The sequence below is a fragment of the Somniosus microcephalus genome, chromosome 5 (genome assembly GCF_052327205.1).
Source record: "Somniosus microcephalus isolate GS21.2 chromosome 5, FLI_Smic_1.0, whole genome shotgun sequence".
NCBI lineage: Eukaryota > Metazoa > Chordata > Chondrichthyes > Squaliformes > Somniosidae > Somniosus > Somniosus microcephalus.
In genome coordinates this window covers 212,320,295-212,340,502 of record NC_140991.1, presented here as the reverse complement: position 1 = coordinate 212,340,502, position 20,208 = coordinate 212,320,295, and the positions used below count along the sequence as shown (strand labels likewise).

The 20,208-nt window shown below is 38.4% G+C and overlaps 1 protein-coding gene and 1 long non-coding RNA gene across 5 annotated transcripts in view; one reads left to right on the top strand and one right to left on the bottom strand.

The window, feature by feature from the left end:
• Positions 1 to 20,208, top strand: part of snx10b (sorting nexin 10b) — a 74,845-nt gene that overhangs the window by 46,828 nt on the left and 7,809 nt on the right. For 3 of the 4 annotated variants that reach the window (XM_085988651.1, XM_085988650.1, XM_085988648.1), the window contains exons 6-7: positions 8,197 to 8,406; positions 8,814 to 11,128. In XM_085988651.1, the coding sequence (XP_085844777.1) occupies positions 8,197 to 8,371 (175 nt within the window). In that variant the 3' untranslated portion in view covers positions 8,372 to 8,406; positions 8,814 to 11,128. Of the gene's footprint in view, positions 1 to 8,196; positions 8,407 to 8,813; positions 11,129 to 20,208 lie in introns of those variants that run through there. The other variant, XM_085988649.1, reaches the window with a different exon arrangement.
• Positions 8,145 to 18,808, bottom strand: LOC147117566 (uncharacterized). Its single transcript, XR_015078480.1, has 2 exons — positions 18,539 to 18,808; positions 8,145 to 8,354 (listed from the first exon to the last, which is right to left on the bottom strand). It is a non-coding gene; the product is annotated as an uncharacterized LOC147117566 (long non-coding RNA).

The window sequence follows — 20,208 nt, the reverse complement described above, 5'->3', positions numbered from 1 at the left end:
AATTAGCAATCTTGTTGTGCGAGGCCCCTTTGGTCAGAGCGATCATAATATGACAGAATTCTTCATTAAGATGGAGAGTGAAGTAGTTGGTTCAGAGACTAAGATCCTGAATTTAAATAAAGGGAACTATGATGGTATGAGACGCGAGTTGGGTAGGATTGATTGGATAATGTCACTCAAAGGGTTGACGGTGGATGGGCAATGGCAAACATTCAAAGATCGCATGGATGAACTACAGAATTTGTTTATCCCAGTCTGGCATAAAAATAAATCAAAAAAGGTGACTCAACCGTGGCTAACAAGGGAAATTAGGGATAGCATAAGATCCAAAGAGAGGACATATAAATTGGCCAAAAAAAGCAGCAAACCTGAGGATTGGGAGCAGTTTAGGATTCGGCAAAGGAGGACCAATGGATTAATTAAGAGGGGGAAAATAGGTTATGAAAGTAAGCTGGCAGGGAACATAAAAACTGACTAAAAGCTTTTATAGATATATGTGAAGAGAAAAAGATTGGTGAAGTCAAGCATAGGTCTCTTACAGTCAGAATCGGGAATTTATAATTGGGAACAAAGAAATGGCAGACCAATTAAATACATATTTTGGTTCTGTCTTCACAAAGGAGGACACAAATAACCTCCCAGAGATGTCGGGGAACATAGGGACTAATGAGGGGGAGAAACTGAAAGAAATCCATATTTGTAAGGAAATGGTATTGGGGAAGTTTACTGGATTGAAGGCCGATAAATCCCCAGGGCCTGATAATCTACATCCTAGGGTACGTAAGGAAGTGGCCCTGGAGATGATAGATGCATTGCTGGTCATCTTCCAGAACTCGATAGACTCTGGAACAGTACCCATGGATTGGAGGGTAGCTAATGTTACCCCACTATTCAAAAAAGGTGGTAGAGAAAAAGTGGGGAATTATAGACCGGTAAGTCTGACATCGGTGGTGGGGAAAATGCTAGAGTCCATTGTAAGATGTAATAGCAGAGCACTTGGAAAGCAGTGACAGGATCGGACAAAGTCAACATCGATTTACAAAAGGTAAATTGTGCTTGACTAATCTACTGGAATTTTTTGAGGATGTAACTGGTAAAATAGATAAGGGAGAACCAGTGGATGGTGGTGTATTTGGACTTTCAGAAGGCTTTCGATAAGGTCCCGCATAAGAGATTAGCGTGCAAAATTAAGGCACATGGGATTGGGGGCAAGGTATTGACTTGGATAGAGAACTGGTTGGCAGATAGAAAGCAAAGAGTTGGAATAAACGGGTCGTTTTCTGAGTGGCAGGCAGTGACTAGTGGGGTACCGCAGGGATCGGTCCTAGGACCCCAGCTGTTCACGATATATATTAATGATCTGGACGACGGAATTGGATGTAATATCTCCAAATTTGCAGATGCCACAAAGCTGGGTGGGAGGGTGTGCTGTGAGCAGGATGTCGTGAAACTCCAGTACAATTTGGACAGGTTGGGTAATTGGGCAGAAACATGGCAAATGCACTATAATGTGGATAAATGTGAGGTTATCCACTTTGGTGGCAAAAACAGGAAGGCAGATTATTATTTGAATGGCAATAGATTGGGAGAAGGGGAAGTGCAAAGAGACCTGGGTGTTCTTGTGCACCAGTCGCTGAAGGTAAGCATGCAGGTGCAGCAGGCGGTTAAGAAGGCAAATGGTATGTTGGCCTTTGTAGCGAGAGGGTTCAAGTACAGGAACAAGGATGTCTTGCTGCAGTTGTACAGGGCCTTGGTGAGACCACATCTTGAGTATTGTGTGCAGTTTTGGTCGCCTTACCTGAGGAAGGATGTTTTTGCCATGGAAGGAGTGCAGCGAAGATTCACCAGGCTGATACCTGGGATGGCAGGAATGATGTATGAGGAGAGATTGTGTCGATTGGGCTTATACTCACTGGAGTTTAGAAGATTGAGAGGGGATCTCATCGAAACCTATAAAATTCTGATGCAGGAAGGATGTTCCCGATGGCCGGGGAGTCCAGAACTAGGGGTCATAATCTAAGGATAAGGGGTAAGCCATTTAGGACTGAGATGAGGAATTTCTTCACCCAGAGAGTGGTGAACCTGTGGAATTCTCTGCCACAGAGGGCGGTGGAGGCCAGTTCATTAAATATATTCAAGAAAGAGTTGGATATATTTCTTGAGGCTAAAGGGATCAAGGGATATGGGGAGAAGGCAGGGACAGGGTACTGAATTTGGATGATCAGCCATGATCTCATTGAATGGCGAAGCAGGTTCGAGGGGCCGAATGGCCTACTCCTGCTCCTATCTTCTATGTTTTGGTTCACATTAAAGGTGCAGTGCCATGAGCATAACATTTTTAAATCTCAATTTAATCATGTGATAGTACCAAAAATTATACTTGTAATAAATCATTTTTTCCTGTAATAACTTGACTTTTGTAGTGCTAGTTGGTTTATTTGGCATATTGATATGCTACAGGAAAATTGCACATTTCATAGTTGCACAGATATGTTTCTTCTTTGATGCTCTTAATTACTGCAAAATACTACCACCAGTACTTCTCCCATGGTTTATACCTCATAATACAGCCACAGACAAAATCTGGAATTGTAAATCTATAACCTGGGTATTTTCTATAGTATGAAATTTTCATCTGCTCACTGTTGCATTTTACCATAATCCCACCTACACCTCAGCTGGGTTAAAATGTCACATGCTTGCCATTATGCTTCACTAAAATCCTAGTAACAATACTAGTTTTTCCAACAGCATGCAATTCTGTTTCAAATATTTTTTCCACCCTTCCAAAATGTTGGAATGGCAAGAGAGACAGGAATTAATTCCAGTGGTAGTGATTTGAAACTTGCATTCTGGAAATTGGACCAGAATGAGGAAGGTAGCTTTCATTAGCTACAAATTTACAGCTAGCAATAACTCATTCTTTTAAACAAGGGTTTTCTTTTGTGGTTTTATTGAATGCTGATACAATGCTCTTACACTTTATAACATTAGGATCATTAGTCTTTTTACATTTTTGCCTTTCTGAGCATGCATCTAAATATATTGTAGGCATAAGGACTGCAGCTTTCATTTGTAGACTTCCCCCTCTTGCTTGATAATGGTGATTTTATATGCCTTTGGAAATTTAGCTACAGATTTCATTCAATTTCTCTGTATTGAAGTGTTTAATTAGGTGGATATGTAGACATGCCTAGCTCACAGTGCATAGCTTGCACATGTTTGAACAGGAACAGTGCAGTAACCACATCCATAAGAGTAGCCATTTCACTCCCAATTAGCAGGGACCTCAAAGCTTTTATTTAAAATATGGTTCTCTGTAAACTTTCATGCCAATAAAGCATTTTAATTGGAACAAAACAAATATTCAAGCAATTTATTATAAGATGCTGCATCTGAATCTGTACACGGAAAAAGAGGAACTTTAGGCACATAGTGATTGTGCATTCCATACCTAAAAGAAAACATTTCCTAAAGCATTCTAGAAGTTTACAAGAGGGAGAAGTTTACAAGTTAAAGCCACAGTCCTTGTGGGGTGAAATCATTTATAGATTTTACCTATTTATGTGAATGCTCAAAAAGGCAACATATTTGAAATTAACATTCAGTTTGGATAATGGCTAATGTTAAGGCTCTAATTTATCATTAGCATTTTGGGAAAGGCAGTAGTAGTTCCAACAATATTTTTTTGCAGTGGCTCTTGACCATTGTTCTAACCCTGTTCCTGCAGCATTGGCTGCCACCATTTGGCCTCTAAGTGGCGCCATCTAACAACTGAGAAATACTTTTTTTAATATTCCTTAATTCTACAAAGTCTTTCCTGAAAATGTGAACCTTAAACTGCAGTTTGGATGGTGGGTGAAAGTTACTTCAGTTTGCATTGAAGAACATGGGAACAGGAGTAGTCCATTCAGCCCCTCGAGCTTGTTCTGCCATTCAGTGAGATCATGGTTCATCTGTATCCTAGCTCCATCCACCCGATTTGGCTCCATATCCCTTAATACCCTTGGCTAGCAAAAATTTAATCGATCTCCGATTTTAAAATGATTAACTGAGCTAGCATCTACTGCTTTTTATGGGAGAGTGTTTCACCCTTCTACCACTCTTTGCATGAAGTGTTTCCTAACTTCTCTCCTGAATGGCCTGACTCTGATTTTTAGGGTTATGTCTCCTTGGCCTAGACTTGCTTACCAGCAGAAAATGTTTATCTATCCTATCAATTCTTTTCAAAAATCCTTAAAACCTCAATTAAATCATCCCTTAACCATCTATATTCCAGGGAATATAAGCCAATTTATGTAATCCTTCCTCCATAATCTAACCCTTGGAGCCCTGATATCATTTTGGTGAATCTGCGCTGCACTCCTTCCAAGGCCAATATATTCTTTCTAAGGTGCGGTACACAGTACTCCAGGTATAATAACTAGGGCTTTGTATAGCTGCAGCAAAACTTCCTTCCCTTTGTACTCTAGCCCGCTAGATATAAAGGCTAACATTCATTAGCTTTTTTGAGTTTTTTTGTACCTGCCCATTACATTTTAAAAACCTGTGTACGTGGACCCCTAAATCTCTCTGGACCTCCACTGTTCCTAGCTTTTCACCATTTACACTGCAACTAGGGATGCTGCAAGCTTCAAGTAGGTGTAGAAGTAGTTTCCACAACTACTTGAATCAGAATACTTGTTACATGAGCACAAACATAATTTTAACCCTAAGAATTCCTGGACTCTAGTTTCTTAATGGCTTTTTGTTAAAATCCTGTCCCCCCTCAAAAATGGCAGAATGTAAAATCCATTGATCTCTCTCTCTGGCACACTAAAGAAAATAGATGTTTTTGTTGCATTTAATTTTTTGGCTGTTTTAGAGAGGTACTCTTCAAAAGCTTAATGATATGTCTGGGAACAAAAAAAGTATATATCAGCAATAATGTACATAATATTTTGTAAGCTAAGTGTTCACGCTGAAGCTGAATGTAATTTGCAGTGAACAAAAGGTTGTATACTTACTGGAAATAACCAAACATGAACAAATGGCTCCCGACTTAAGTGCGCAAACCGTATTTACCACTTGGCAACATTTAAGGAATAGATACTTTTCGGTTTCTTTTTGGGTTGAGCTTCGAAGCTTTTAAAAGGCTTTTATATTTACACAACTGACTTTCCTGTGAAATTTACATTTATCAGCAATGTATTTCTTGTAAGCATACTTTTGAAACCTGTTCTCATTCTTCTCCCTTTTTAGTATATATGATTTAATTGTAGTTTAGAAAATTGGCACGGGTTTAAAATTAATTTGCTACCTGCAAACTATTCTATGCAATTGGTTACCCTACTTAAGACCAGATACTTACTATACCCTGCAAATCTGCCTCGATCCTGGGGTCATGTTTCTCAATTAATGCTAATTAGATCATTATATTTATGAAGTGCCCTCAATAAATCAGTTTACCATTATTTTAACTATCTGTAAGCATTGTTCTCCCTCAAAATCTGACTTTAGTGGAGAGCTTCAGATTATTTCTTTAAATATAGCAACCTTTGGCAAAACCTTCTGAATCAAAACTTCCCTGTACACCAGGCTTTGCTGGGAGCTCCTGACTGCTGTAAATGTCAACAGGAACCTACAGCTGAATGAAGTACTTAACACATGCACTAATCACTTTTTTTAAACAATATTGTGATTTGTGATGAGGTGTTGCTTTATTCAATATTAAAGTGAACTAAGATTTCACTGAACTGCAATTTCAGAATGTTTAATTCAATCATTGTCTGTGAATGATATGCCAGAATTGCTATTACCCAATGATTGATTAACTTTCATGACTATGGTATGTTTTGGACTTCTGATCAAAGGATCCCTGCATCTTTCTGCAGGAAATGAGAAAGTCATGTAGTTTTTATTATAATGTCCCAGTGGCTTGGGCTGAGTTATGGTAAACTTACTAGTTCTCAGTAGTATATGCTTTTGCTGTTAAAAGTTGCAGCACTTTTTTGTGGGGGCGTTGGAGAGAACGAACAGAGTAGAGGAAATGATTACATATATTTGTATCTGTTGTGAATGTATTTGCTTCCATTTCACTAGCACTGATATTCCCCATCTTGAGTACAAAAAGTAATTTATATTAATAAAAAAATCTACAGTCATGACATGCATCCTAATATTTATCTGAACGGCAATAGATTGGGAAAAGGGGAAGTGCAACGAGACCTGGGTGTCCTTGTGCACCAGTCGCTGAAGGTAAGTATGCAGGTGCAGCAGGCGGTTAAGGCGGCAAATGGTATGTTGGCCTCGCTTTCATTGCCCAATGCAGTGAAGAAATAAAAAAAATAAAAAACTAGTTTATGTAATCAGAACACTGGAATACAAATTACAAAAGTTATGGTAAGGCTATAAAGTGTGGAAGTCAAACCACACTTGAAACAGTGCTTCAGTTTCTGTTGCTGCACTACAAAAAATATGTAGTTGCATTAGGAGAAAGTAGACTGATCCCAAGTGTAAAGGGAAAAGGGGAAGTGCATGAGACCTGGGTGTCCTTGTGCGCCAGTCGCTGAAGGTAAGCATGCAGGTGTAGTAGGCGGCAAATGGTATGTTGGCCTTCGTAGCGAGAGGGTTCGAGTACAGGAACAAGGATGTCTTGCTGCAGTTGTACAGGGCCTTGGTGAGACCACATCTTGAGTATTGTGTGCAGTTTTGGTCGCCTTATCTGAGGAAGGATGTTCTTGCCATGGAAGGAGTGCAGCGAAGATTCACCAGACTGATACCTGGGATGGCAGGAATGACATGAGGAGAGATTGAGTCAATTAGGCTTATATTCACTAGTTTAGAAGAATGAGGGGATCTCATTGAAACTTATAAAATTCTAACAGGACTAGACAGACTAGATGCAGGAAGGATGTTCCCGATGGCGGGGGAGTCCAGAACCAGGGGTCACAGTCTAAGGATAAGGGGTAAGCCATTTAGGACTGAGAGGAGGAGGAATTTCTTCACCCAGAGTGGTGAACCTGTGGAATTCTCTACCACAGAAGGCAGTTGAGGCCAATTCATTAAATATATTCAAGGAGTTAGATATATTTCTCAAGGCTGAAGGGATCAAGGGATATGGGGAGAAAGCAGGGCCAGGGTACTGAATTTGGATGATCAGCCATGATCGCATTGAATGGCGGAGCAGGCTCGAGTGGCCGAATGGCCTACTCCTGCGCCTATCTTCTATGTTTCTATGATATGATCTTGGTTTAAATTGCTAAAGAAAGATGTTTGGAAAATTGCATTATATTTTGAAATCAAAGTAAATAGTAATTTAATTTATTTCTGCATCTCCTTCAAGTTTAAAAAAAAAAAAAAAAAAAGTAGTCTGTTTTGTAATTCTCTTGTGCTGCATCATGCCTGATTTGAGAGCAGGCAACCTACCTGCAGGTTTCTACTGCTCTAATAAGTTAATGGCTTTGATCTTGGTTTTTTTTCTCCCCTTTTTTGTTTTGAAACTTTTGTTGAGGAAAAGTCCTTGCCTCCCCCCTCCCCTTCCAGGGTTTAGTAACATGCATAACTCTAAATTTTAAACAAACCAATGAATGTGAAGTTTATTCATTTTGACTTTCCTTTGGTGTCTCTCTCTCAATTACTCAGTTATGAGCCCAGACAGTGAGTGTTGGCAGGATATGTATCTTTAGAGAACTTCACACTAAGGGGAACATCACTGCCAAACCCAGTCCTTGCTGACTTTTACACATGCGCACCTTTATCTACATGCAGATGCACTCCCAGCTTAGGCTGATGAATGGCATTCGGGAATGGAAGCCATGGCTTTTTCTTCCACGCCCCCCTCCACCAACACAAGGATACTGAGAGAATTCTATTGCTGCCATGCCTGAAATCAACTAACCCAGCATTAACTGGATATTGAACCTGCTTCCTGGCCTCTTCCTCGTTCAGCTACTTACTGCTTTAACTGACTGAGCTGTTGAGGAAGCACTAATGTTTTTAATACACTACTGTAAAACTATTCTTTGTAATGAGTAGTATGAAACTGGAAATCTTCCTTTACCTGCAGCAGTTGAATTAAAGATTTTAACAGCTGCTGTTGTTCCTGAGATTGTGTTTTATCATATTGCAGGCTATCCATTATATGGGGAGAGAGATAGATGAAGATATAATGTATATATGTATTTTAAAGCACATAATTTTTTTTTTGTGTTGCAGAGTGTTGCAGATCAACATCCTCCTTTCCGATAGCAGATTGCATCTCTTCTTGCAGACACAGCTAAACCCCACAGAGATTGAGGCCTGTGTCTCGGGTCTGACTGACTACACGGTTGCTGATGCAGTTCATAGGCATGCCACTTCCAACCGAAGGTTCCCTGTAGAGGAAGCATAGAAAGTGAAGATCTGTTTAGATTTAAACTGAGAAAGGTATTTCATATAATGCTTCACTTTGTTTTTAATCCAACGTAGGCATAACTTTTTTTTTAAATGTTGTTAATTGACTGAATTTTTATAGAGCTGTGACAGCTCATCATTAAAAAGCTGCTCACACCTACACACTGAATTAATGAATGCAGTGGAAATTCAATTATCTGCATTCTGATTATCTGAATTTCATTTTGTTAGACTTGGGTTATTTCCTTTTTAAATTATCTAGCAAAAAAATATCAGACTCTACTCCAAACACCTAATTAAAAGACCAAATTTCCTGTCTCTCTGACTGGAGATAATTAAGGTTCTCCTCTGTTACTCAGGCTTTAACTGTGTTGTAGAAACCAATTTCCTCTTTATTATTTTATTTTCATCACTTCATCCTCGGGGCTTGGAAATGGCAGCAATGACAACAACGTGAAGTCGTAAAAGATGAACATTGCGGGAATCTGTTTTGTGGCTCGCTTTCTGCTTTGGGCATGTGTTCAGAATCTACGGACCAGATTGCTGGTTATCCAAATGTAGACCTCCAAATGGACCTCATTCGCAAAAGAAATTTGTGGAAGCTCAGAGTTTGATGCACTATTTTCCTTTATAGTCAGGAAAATCACATTTATTTCTGGCTACAGTGAAAACTGTTCAGTTAACTTTTTGACTTGCTGTATTTTCAATTGCAGCTTCTGGGGTGAAGGGCAGCAGAATAAATGGTTACGAAATTGGTTTATTTTTAAAAATAAAAGCTAAATGTAATTGGAATATTAATATATATTTATACATTTTTCCTAAACTTAACTAGTCTCAAACTTGGATCTTCTGCCTGCAACATCTGTACATGGGTGGGTGTAATATGCATTGTATTAACTGCAATCCCACTATTACCAAGGTCTTTTATACACGTGCTGCTGTTACTTGGAAGGAAATCTTGGTGATGCACAGGGGAAATGTCATCGAATCATTCGTAAATCACTTGTGCTCAGATTTTATGCTAATTAATCACTGTCTTGATTTAGTAACATATTTGCCACAGAAACTTTAGATTTTTAGCCTGTGAATTTAGCTATATTTGATTAGGATGGGGAAATTCACTGTTAAACTCTAAACAGTAACTCTCATTATTGGTCATAGCTTATGTTAAGTAACCATGCACAGTGCTCCATCAAAATATTTAACACATACAGCTTTGAACTTTAATGACATAATGCTGGTCACACTGTTTACTGCACTCTCAGCTGAGTTTTAGTTTGAAGATTAAATTTGCATTGTACTCTACAATGTAGAGTATTGTCCATTTGATTTGGTGATCTGAAGACTGTTATTTTAACTGTATAGAAGAAATTTTGGTTGTGGTGACTGTCAGTTTGGCTCTGTTCAGAACATTTAATCTTGCTCCTTACAACAATTATTCTTAGTCTTCAAATTGCTTCAGTACCCCAGTAGCAGATAGTAATTCCATTCTCTCCTGACCAGGAAGATAGCAAGATCGATTCCTGGTCTATATTTAATAAGCTGGTCTCTTGTGGTGGAGATGGGGGTGCTGCAATTGGCCTAAGCACTCCTGGGCTGAGAAAGGAAGATTGACCTGGCTTCCTGCTCCTGATTGTTAACTAGCAACCTCTTCTAGAAGTACATGTCAGTATTGGGTCAGGACAGAATTGGACTCAGTTCTGATTCTCTTCTGGACAAATAGCCAGCCGATAACTGATCCCAGGCTTTCACATGAAAATGGCCACTTGGTTAAAGTAACAGAGGGTGACCACTGCTTGTGGAACCTTGACCCAGCAGGGAGCTAATATCTTTATGGAGGGAAGAACATTGATTGGGAGTGTGTTGGAAATTAGCTTTTTAAAAAAAAAAAAAAAAAAATCCCACCACCATCCATAATTTACTATTTTGAATGTAAAGTGGATTAATGTGCAACTTTAACATTCTACCCAAAAATATAATTTAACATTTTAAGAAATGATTTTCATATGTTTTGATTGTGGATTTAAAAATAGCTTCTTTCTATCTTGTGTTCTGTAGATCTTGGTCTTTGAACCAGTGTAAGCTCAAATAGCCTAATTATTTATTTAGCTGCTTACCTGAGGACAATTTGCTTTTGGACTTTTTTCCCATCCTGATCTTATCAAAAAAATGGACATGTTCAAGAGAAACAGTCACTACCTATATTATTTTGGTTATATTGATTCCTCTGTATAGTGTAGAAATAAATCAATGAGTTGGACTGGTGAACCAGGTGAAACTGGGTTTAGTACCATATTGGAATTGGATTTTCTCGTTACTAAAGAGTACACTTTAATAATGCCCAAATAGTTATTTTCCATTCCTAAATGATGCACAAAAAAACTTTAGGGAGCTAAAGCTCTGATGTACATGTTACTAAAAGGGTCATTTATTTGTCTCCTTGATGCTGTGAATCTGCATTTTTTTTTTTTTTATATAGCTGCAATTTGTTGTTTGTTATTTAGCCTGTTGGCCATGAAGGTGCTGTCAGAGAGCTGGCAATTGAACTGTGCAATTTAGATTAGTTTAGTAGGAAAACGTTTGGACAGTGGGGGGAGGGGGGAAAAGAAGCTGGAACTTCAATAGATAGCTCATGTGCTCTACTTCACTTGATCTGTCTAATCATGTGTCCACTATCGAATCCTTTCTTAAGTCAATGTTTATGGATTTGTGCACTACTGTACTTTTTATTACTTTATTAAATTTATCAAAAATGTATGTGAACTACTTCTGATTTACAAAACCCTACAGACTAGCTCACTGATGATCTGTTGCAGGATGCATGAAATGAACCTATGGTCTGGTAACCTGCAGGAATTCTTTCTATTCTGGAGACTGAAGTGGTGGAATGCTTTGTGAAGCAAAATATGTGCAAAAGCTTAGACTGTTCACAAATGTACATGTTTACTGGCAGGAAAATCAAATCTACAGCTTCATGTGAGCTATGTATATAGACTCTGTCTTACTCTCTCGGCACTGCTGTAGGCCATTAGCACCCAGTTTGTCAACAGAGGTCTGTTCTCCCTGACCATATGGTATTAGGTGGTTATGAAAGTCTTTTGAGTTGTCTAGACCAATTAAAGGGCTCTCGTACTACTGCACCATACATTGCTTGACAGCTTAGTGGGCTTTAGATCAAAATCTAAATGCTGTTGTGCACTTAAGTTGTTCCTTTACTATAAATTGCCACCACATTTTTTATGCAGAACTTGTTGAAATAACATGGAAGCAGAATTAACAATGTTGACTTTTTTTCTCTCGCAGGGATTCTAGGTTCACCCAAAGCTGTCGGTACAATATTCTACAGATGTACTATCATCAACTAAAACTGATGTATAGATAGGTACAGAAAATATTTCTAGGACTTCCACTTTTTTTTTGCAGGAACCATTGAATTCAATCTGCTATTTTATCTTTGAGATATAGAAAGTTTACAAATTTTTTGATTTGTATACTTGCAGATACCTGCATTGAGATAGTGTTTTATTTTTAATAAGAGCACAGGGATCAGAAAAAACCATTTGATGTTTCAAAGCTCATCCTTCTAAAACATTCATTCTTCTGTCATGGCATCTAATTGTATTTTCAATAACTTGAACGAATTTTGGCCTTTATTGCGTTGCTTGGTAGATCATTCTGAACACTTATTAGAGATATTTATCGTGATATTAGTTCAAAACTCACTGCTTTCTTTTTCTATCCTCTGAGCTTAGATTACTGCAAAGAATATCAATAATATGAGTTTACTTTCTGTACCACTTTTTTTAATATTTATACTTTTGAGGCCACACACAGGACTTTTTTTCCCTAGACTATGGGTAGAGTTTCTGCTAATTTGCCCGAAATTGGCCAAATCTGCACAAAAGATCGAGGAATTTCAAGCGCAAGTTATGTACAGCACAAATCTTTTCTGGTTTTTAAAAATCATGCTGGAAGATGGCCCCGCCCACAAAACTGTCGACTCCCCCAGATCAAATTAATCACCATGGCAAGTTTCCGCTAATTGTGCCTGTTTGCAGCCCTTCGAGGAGGCTCTTAAAATTGAGTTTTTTTAGGACACTAATGGGCACCTTTTTAAAACTTCTTAAATATCAAATATATAATTTACTAAAACTGATTGGTGTACACCAATGAAATTGAGTGGTTCTGTATAGTTTTTTGATGTAAGTTTCAGTTATTTAAAATCAGGTTACTCACAGGTGGTGGACTAGACATTCTTATTAAAAATGCTTTTTTTGTGATAAACCCATTTTCAGTAGCATTAATAAAATTGCACCAGGTTACTACTCTTAAATACATCAAACAATATTTATTTGGAGAAAAAAAAAATAACAATTGCATTCTAAAATGCTGTGAATATGGAAATTAGTTTGAATGGAAACTTGAACCATAACTTCACTTCCGAAAACTAGCATGTGTGCCCGGATTGCTGATTGTGCCCAAATCGGAAACTCTACACCCTAATCTTTACTCTTGGCTCATTCATAGAAACATAGAAGATAGGAGCAGGAGTAGGCCATTCGGTCCCTCGAGCCTGTTCCGCCATTTAATGAGATCATGGCTGATCATCCAAATTCAGTACCCTGTCCCTGCTTTCTCCCTATATCCCTTGATCCCTTTAGCCTTAAATATATCTAACTCCTTCTTGAATATATTTAATGAATTGGCGTCAACTGCCTTGTGTGGTAGAGAATTCCACAGGTTCACCACTCTCTGGGTGAAGAAATTCCTCCTCATCTCAGTCCTAAATGGCTTACCCCTTATCCTTAGACTGTGACCCCTGGTTCTGGACTCCCCCACCATCGGGAACATCCTTCCTGCATCTAGTCTGTCTAGTCCTGTTAGAATTTTATAAGTTTCAATGAGATCCCCTCTCATTCTTCTAAACTCTAGCGAATATAAGTCTAATGACCCAGTCTCGCGTTATACGTCATTCCTGCCATCCCATGTATCAGTCTGGTGAATCTTCGCTGCACTCCCTCCATGGCAAGAACATCCTTCCTCAGATAAGGTGACCAAAACTGCACACAATACTCAAGATGTGGTCTCACCAAGGCCCTGTACAACTGCAGCAAGCCATCCTTGCTCCTGTACTCTAATCCTCTCGCTATGAAGGCCAACATACCATATGCCGCCTTAACTGCCTGCTGCACCTGTATGTTTACCTTCAGCGACTGGTGCACAAGGACACCCAGGTCTCAATGCACTTCCCCTTTTCCCTTTACACTTGGGATCAGTCTACTTTCTCTTTTCTAATGCAACTACATATTTTTTGTAGTGCAGCAACAGAAACTGAAGCACTGTTTCAAGTGTGGTTTGACTTCCACACTTTATAGCCTTACTATAACTTTTGTAATTTGTATTCCAGTGTTCTGATTACATAACCTAGTTTTTTTTAACTTTCTTCACTGCATTGGACAATGAAAGTGAGTTATTCATTTCTACCAGATTCCTTTGTCACACTACCAATTCAATTTGCTTATCTCTTACATTTTTTTCAATCTGTTTATACTTTTATTAAATGTCCAATGCCATTTAGCCATTTGCATAATCGATTTGAATCCTTCTGCAAATATTTTGCTGCATTCTCTGACTCTACTGCTCTGTCTAATTTCTTCCACTGAAAATGTGATCATCTATGTAGATTGCTTCTATTGGTATCCAAGAAATTGCAAATTTAAACAGATTCACTGTGATCAAGAAAAAACAATTAAAAATTTTAGTTAGAAGGCTTGCACCAATTGATGTATATTGTGCAGTGGAACATTCACAGATGGCTAGCACAATGATTGCTGTAATCTGGGCTCTGCAAGGACAAACTCTCCATATATTATGAGTAACTTGAGTCACCCTATTGTGGATATTAAGTGAAATAATTAGGAAATTGCACTACCCGATTAAGATACTATCCATACTTAATGTTGAATATAAAGTTGTGATGTCCTAAGTGAACAAGAGAGGGCAATATGTGTATAAACATGACAAATTCAGATTCTTAAATTGATTAGAAAACAGTAACTGGTTTCTCTTTCTGTTGCTGATTAATGTAGGACAAAAGTTTGTTTTTCCTATTTCCTATGTTCATTAATCTTTAGGGATTATGATATTTTAGTTTCACCAAATACCTTGAAGCATAGTTTCAGGATTATACACAAACTACAATTTGCAGGCACATTTTTAAAATGAGATTTCAAAGCAATATTCTTGTTTGCATAAAAACTTTTACCATGGCAAGATAAGGAAACACAAACAAACAGATACAGCTACAGATACAGATACATAAATGTTATTTCTTAAAATAACCTAATGGCTTGTTTACCTGTAACTTTGCTCCTCTAGCTAAATGGCCATAGCTCTAGAAATCTAGGACTAATGTACTAATATTTAGTATTCCAACTTCTAGTCAGAATTCTATTTTTATTTTTCATTGGATATGGGGAGATGTCTTTTTCCTCCCACCCACTCCCCTCAAAAGAATGTTCCTTGGTTATCTGAACACAAATGAAGCAAATTTGTGCATGAAACGCTGCAACATATATGACATGCCTAGGGACATTTTTCATACCTTTTTACCAATGGTGAACATTTGCTTTTATAAATAGGACATCTGTTATGGCTAATGGTTAAAAATATCCATAAGTGAGAATGGTGGAAGCATTTGGTTTCAAGTTTTCTGAAAATTAAGCAATTTGTAGGACATTTCTCCTGTCTCTCCTCTGCCCTCAAGAAATGGAAGGCTTACACAGTGCAATTTGATTCCATTGCTTATGTAATGTAGTAGGTACAGCAAGGGTTGACTGACAGTGGTCCAGTCAAATTTGATCAAAGGTTTCTGCATGGTGACCTTTCTGAATATAGTGATGGCACTTATCAGCTCTAATCATATAAAGTCAAAGTTCATGCCACAATGCTGCTATTGTGAAATGTTAATGAAGTGAATATAGATTACTTGGATGGGATTGAAACTGATAACTACAAAGAACCAGGTAGGAGTTTGTTGAAGGGAATTCCCTTAACCGCCATAATATGTTGGGGTCCTTTATAGATTTGGCAAATAGGGGAAATATTTGATTGCTGGAAGAATAAGAACATAACATAAGAACATAGTAGGCCAATTGGCCCCTCGAGCCTGCTCCGCCATTCAATAAGATCATGGCTGATCTGATCCTAACCGCCAATCTACTATCACAGAACCATCTCCTGAATCTAACAGAATTAGACACACAAAATAGGAGCAGGATCAGGCTACACGGCCCCTGGGCCTGCTCCGCTACCCACAGGGCCATGACCGATCCGAACCTAGACTCGTGTCCAAATTCCTGCCCGCTCCCCATAACCCTTTATTCCCTTTACTTCTAGGAAACTGTCTATTTCTGTTTTAAATTTATGTAATGATGTAGCTTCTACAGCTTTTTGGGGCAGCATATTCCATGGACCTAACACCCTCTGGGTGAAGTAGTTCCTCCTCATCTCAGTTTTGAAAGAGCAGCCCCTTATTCTAAGACTATGCCCCCTAGTTCTAGTTTCACCCATCATCGGGAACATCCTCCCCGCATCCACCCGATCCAACCCCTTCACAATCTTATGTTTCAATAAGATCGCCTCTCATTCTTCCGAACTCCAATGAGTAGAGTCCCAATGTGATGTGGAAAGGTGTGCATTGCAAGTTGCTTCAGATACAATGTTTGTTGGGTTTCTTGCCATTGAGCAAACTGTTACTTTAACCTCCAGTTTTATTTTTACAAGGTTTTTTTATAGATTTCTGGATGGGGCATGCTTGCTGTGTGATTTGAAGTCAGTATCCTTTGAAGATGGGACCCATTGCACGGTGTGTGAAAAAGATTGTATGGCAGGGGAGACCTGATTGGAGGAGTAACAAAAAAGGCAGGGAACTGATAGAGGAGAGTAAAATCTTATGGTATTCATGATAAAATTTGATTTTTGACAACTGAGCTGACATTTTTGTTAGAATTTTTAAGGAAAACCATGTTACTAGATTTTGCTACAGGGCAATCTCTTGTATCTAGCTATAGTGCGAATTTCCTTTAGTGCCCACTGAGTAGTTTTCAGGGTAGATTTTTCAGTAATTGATTCAGCTTAAAGCAGTACCCTGTGATAACTCTCTTTACAGAATCTCTTTCCCCCCCCCCCCCCCCCCCCAGCTCAGTCATGACTTAGTTGATCTTTAGTTATCCAATAAACCGTACCCGAGGCTCAACATGTCAATGCAATCTATAATCCGTCTATACAATATATGGAAAATGAAATAGCATAGCTTTTATATTTGGTACCCTCATCTGTACCAGATCCTGCCTTTCTTTGTTACCCCTCCAATCGGGTCTCTCCTGCCATACAATCTTTTTCACACAGTGCAATGGGTCCTATCTTTAAAGGATACTGACTTCAAATCTCACAGCAAGCATGCCTCATCCAGAAATCTATACAAAACTTTGTAAAATTTAACCTCTGGTTTTATTTAACAGTTGCCTCAATGGCAAGAAACCTGATTAAAATATTGCAATAGTTAACTGAAACGGCGAAGGAGATGAACGTATGATCAATATAAGCCACCAGCGTTGAATTTCTGTGTGGCCACAGGTTTGAAGTTTTCCAGTTTTACCACGAAACTCCATGTCAATTACTAAGGCTCCAAATGTGCTACTAAACCCCCCCCCCCCCCCCTCCCCCAGGATAATGCATCACGGTAAGGTAGTCGGAAGTACGGTCCGGAATTTCCTGTGTTTGGGGTATTCCCTCCAGTTCTAAAAGATTCATCTTTTTTGGCAGGTGTATCCCTTTCTCAGAAGGAAGCTATTTCGACAACTTTTTACAAGCCCATCAGATTCTAACCTGGTGTATGTCATTCTGTTCACCGCACATTTACTATATTGGACGTTGTACAGCTAGTTATCTGTTGATTTAGTGTTTGTTGGCCCTTTTGGGGATCTCCATGAAGTTGAACCCAGAGTTCACCCCCCCGCAGTGCTTCCTAACACTAATGGTAGATGAGCTCTCCAGAACTGTTGTAGCGAACGAGATAAGTCACAATGTTTGGAACCCGATTTTATTCCTGTTAAAATTTACTTTTGCAATTACTAATGGGCTCTTGCACGCTAAGGAAACAAATATAATGGGGGGAATAACGCTCAATGAATAGTTTTACAACCATTCATGCTGGAAATGGAGCATTTTTGTCTTACAATAAACTTTGAGAACCGATTTTTAAAAAATTGTCGCAGGAATGCGGTAGGTTTAAAATAAAATATCGAATGGGTTAAACAGGTACAAAGGTTAAAGGCATCGACCTTTTTAATTCCATACAACCACTTAACCTGCTATGTTTCGTACCTGGCGGTTTTAAACCAGAGTAATTTTGTTTAGTTTGGATTATATACATTATTACAGACATGACCTAAGAACAAAGCGCGACACTTTATAAACACGTGTAAATAAAACCAGTTCATAATTGTGAACGGCCAAAACTAGTAATTAGATACCGCATACACTGACCTTGGATATGAGCTGAAGCTTCCACTGAATGTGATCATTGCACTTGCTAAGGATTTAACTGCACATCACTTTCAGATACACTTATTTTACGACGAAACGCTACTCCAATTAGATTTTCAGCCATAATCTTTTAAGCGATCTTGCACAGCTCTACCATCAGCGGGCGACTATAAATAACCATTTGGATTGCATAGTCTTCACTTTGGTAAAAAGCCAGAAACTCTCAACACCTAATCTACTTAAATTGGAGTAAGGCTCGAATGATGTGTTTGTCGCACATATCCCGGATTGGAAACAAACTAATTAAATTTAAACATACTTTTCTTTAAAAAAAAAGTTAAATCATACTATGCAGTGGTCCGTAAAATATCAGAAGCAGAATTATTGTAGTTATTGCATAACTGTAAATGACTCAAGATAGGTGTTTTGTACTTGAGCTATTTTCGGAATCAATGGTACGATTAAAAAAAATCCTTTTAACAGCCCAAGAGCAATCATTTCAGAAATATATTTTTCTCTTGCGAGAATTAAATTAAAAGTAACATTTTATAATTATGATGATCACAGCAACGCATTGCAACACACACAACCGGCATATAGCACTAGAGCGGTGTACCTGTCTGTGTAAATGTCCCAGATAATTCTCACCTCGGTCAAGGCCTGGAGCCAGGAACTAATGGATAAAAGTTCCGGCTTTTCTCGGAAATACGGACTATTATTTTTATTTTTTGTTGCAGCAATGCTTTCTCTGGCAGTTTATTCCTAAATGCTGTTTGCCGATGCTGGTGGTATTTCTGTACCAGTTTCTTTTACTGGCAGGTAGCAGTAACCCGGCGCCGGTAACCCATAGCAACCGTTGTAAGAGCCAGCCAGAGGCAGCAGTCAGCATTGCTGCAGCCAGACACAACAAGCACTCGGCGGCGGTGGGGGCGGGGAGGGGGCACAAGACATAACAACCCCTCCTCTGCAGTAACTTCCAACGACTTACTTTTTATAGTTTTAAAATAAACTAGGGATCAGTGCGAAATTTTTTTAATTATACATTAGCTTGTAGGAGTCTTGGAAAACCAAAACCTGGCTTTATTTATAAATTCATCCAACAATGTAACAAAAATTAAAGATAACATTTGCAAATTTAGCTGGGGTGGAAACACATGTAATGTATATTAATATAGATAAAAGCACCATCTCCGTCCGGTTTTAAATAAAATATGCATTTACAACGTTGAATGATTTTTAAAAATGTTTTACTATTGTTTATTCTAACAGTTAGACAAATCAAACTTTGGCGAAGAGTTGCACCGAGCAAAAAAGCTCTTCTACATTACTGCAGTATACTCTGCTTTAGAAGAAATATTCTGTTATTTGATTGTGGCTGTTTCTTTCAATAATCAGAACCACTGAGCAGATGGGGAAGTAACTGGATACATGAAAAGGGCGAGTTCTCTGCATTAATATAATGAAGCTATTCTTTAAAAAGATAGGATAAACCACTTTCTATTAGTCTTTATTGTACTTTTATTATATGTTGTGAACAGTATTCATTGATTGCAGGATAAAGCAGTAAGCCACCCTCGTTTTCTATATTATCTGGTAAAACGTCCATTCTATATCATCTCCTGTTATAATTAGGCAGATCTTGGAATTCAAAGGAGGAAATACACACACGCTCTTTGTGCAATTGTCTTTGAAACCACAAATCAGCCTCCTTTGTTAAAACGTTCCTGCAACGAAACATAACCAATAATTAGGCCAGAGTTAAAGAGCAAAACTCTATAAAATAAGTAATCTGACATTTGCTTAAAATAAATCAACGTAATTTAAAATCATCTAATCTATTTCAATCACCACCTTCCATTTTAAACTTATTTTGTTACAATGCGATTCTTTTTTGAAAAATAGATTTGCATATTGTGTTTCTAACTCCTCTGCAAAATGGGAAAACACGTTTATGCTACATATGCTATTATTTTGTTTAATTGTAAAAAAAAAAAATTAAAACGACAATGGGACTTCAGAGTCGTTCATTACACACGCCGCTTATGTAGAGGCGAGTTGTTCATAGTAAATAGCATCCACTCAAAATACCATTCAGCACCGGCCTGAGAGTAAACGTGTTACCAGTGAACGGTGTAGTAGGTGGCAACTACTGTCAGTGGAAAGGCCAGTAATAAGCAGCACTGCGTGCCCATCTCACACGTTTACAGTATGTCCCAGCGATGAGCAATTTGTGCCTGTCAGCTTCAAAAGATGTATTTATTTTATAATGTGAACAGCTTGTGTTTG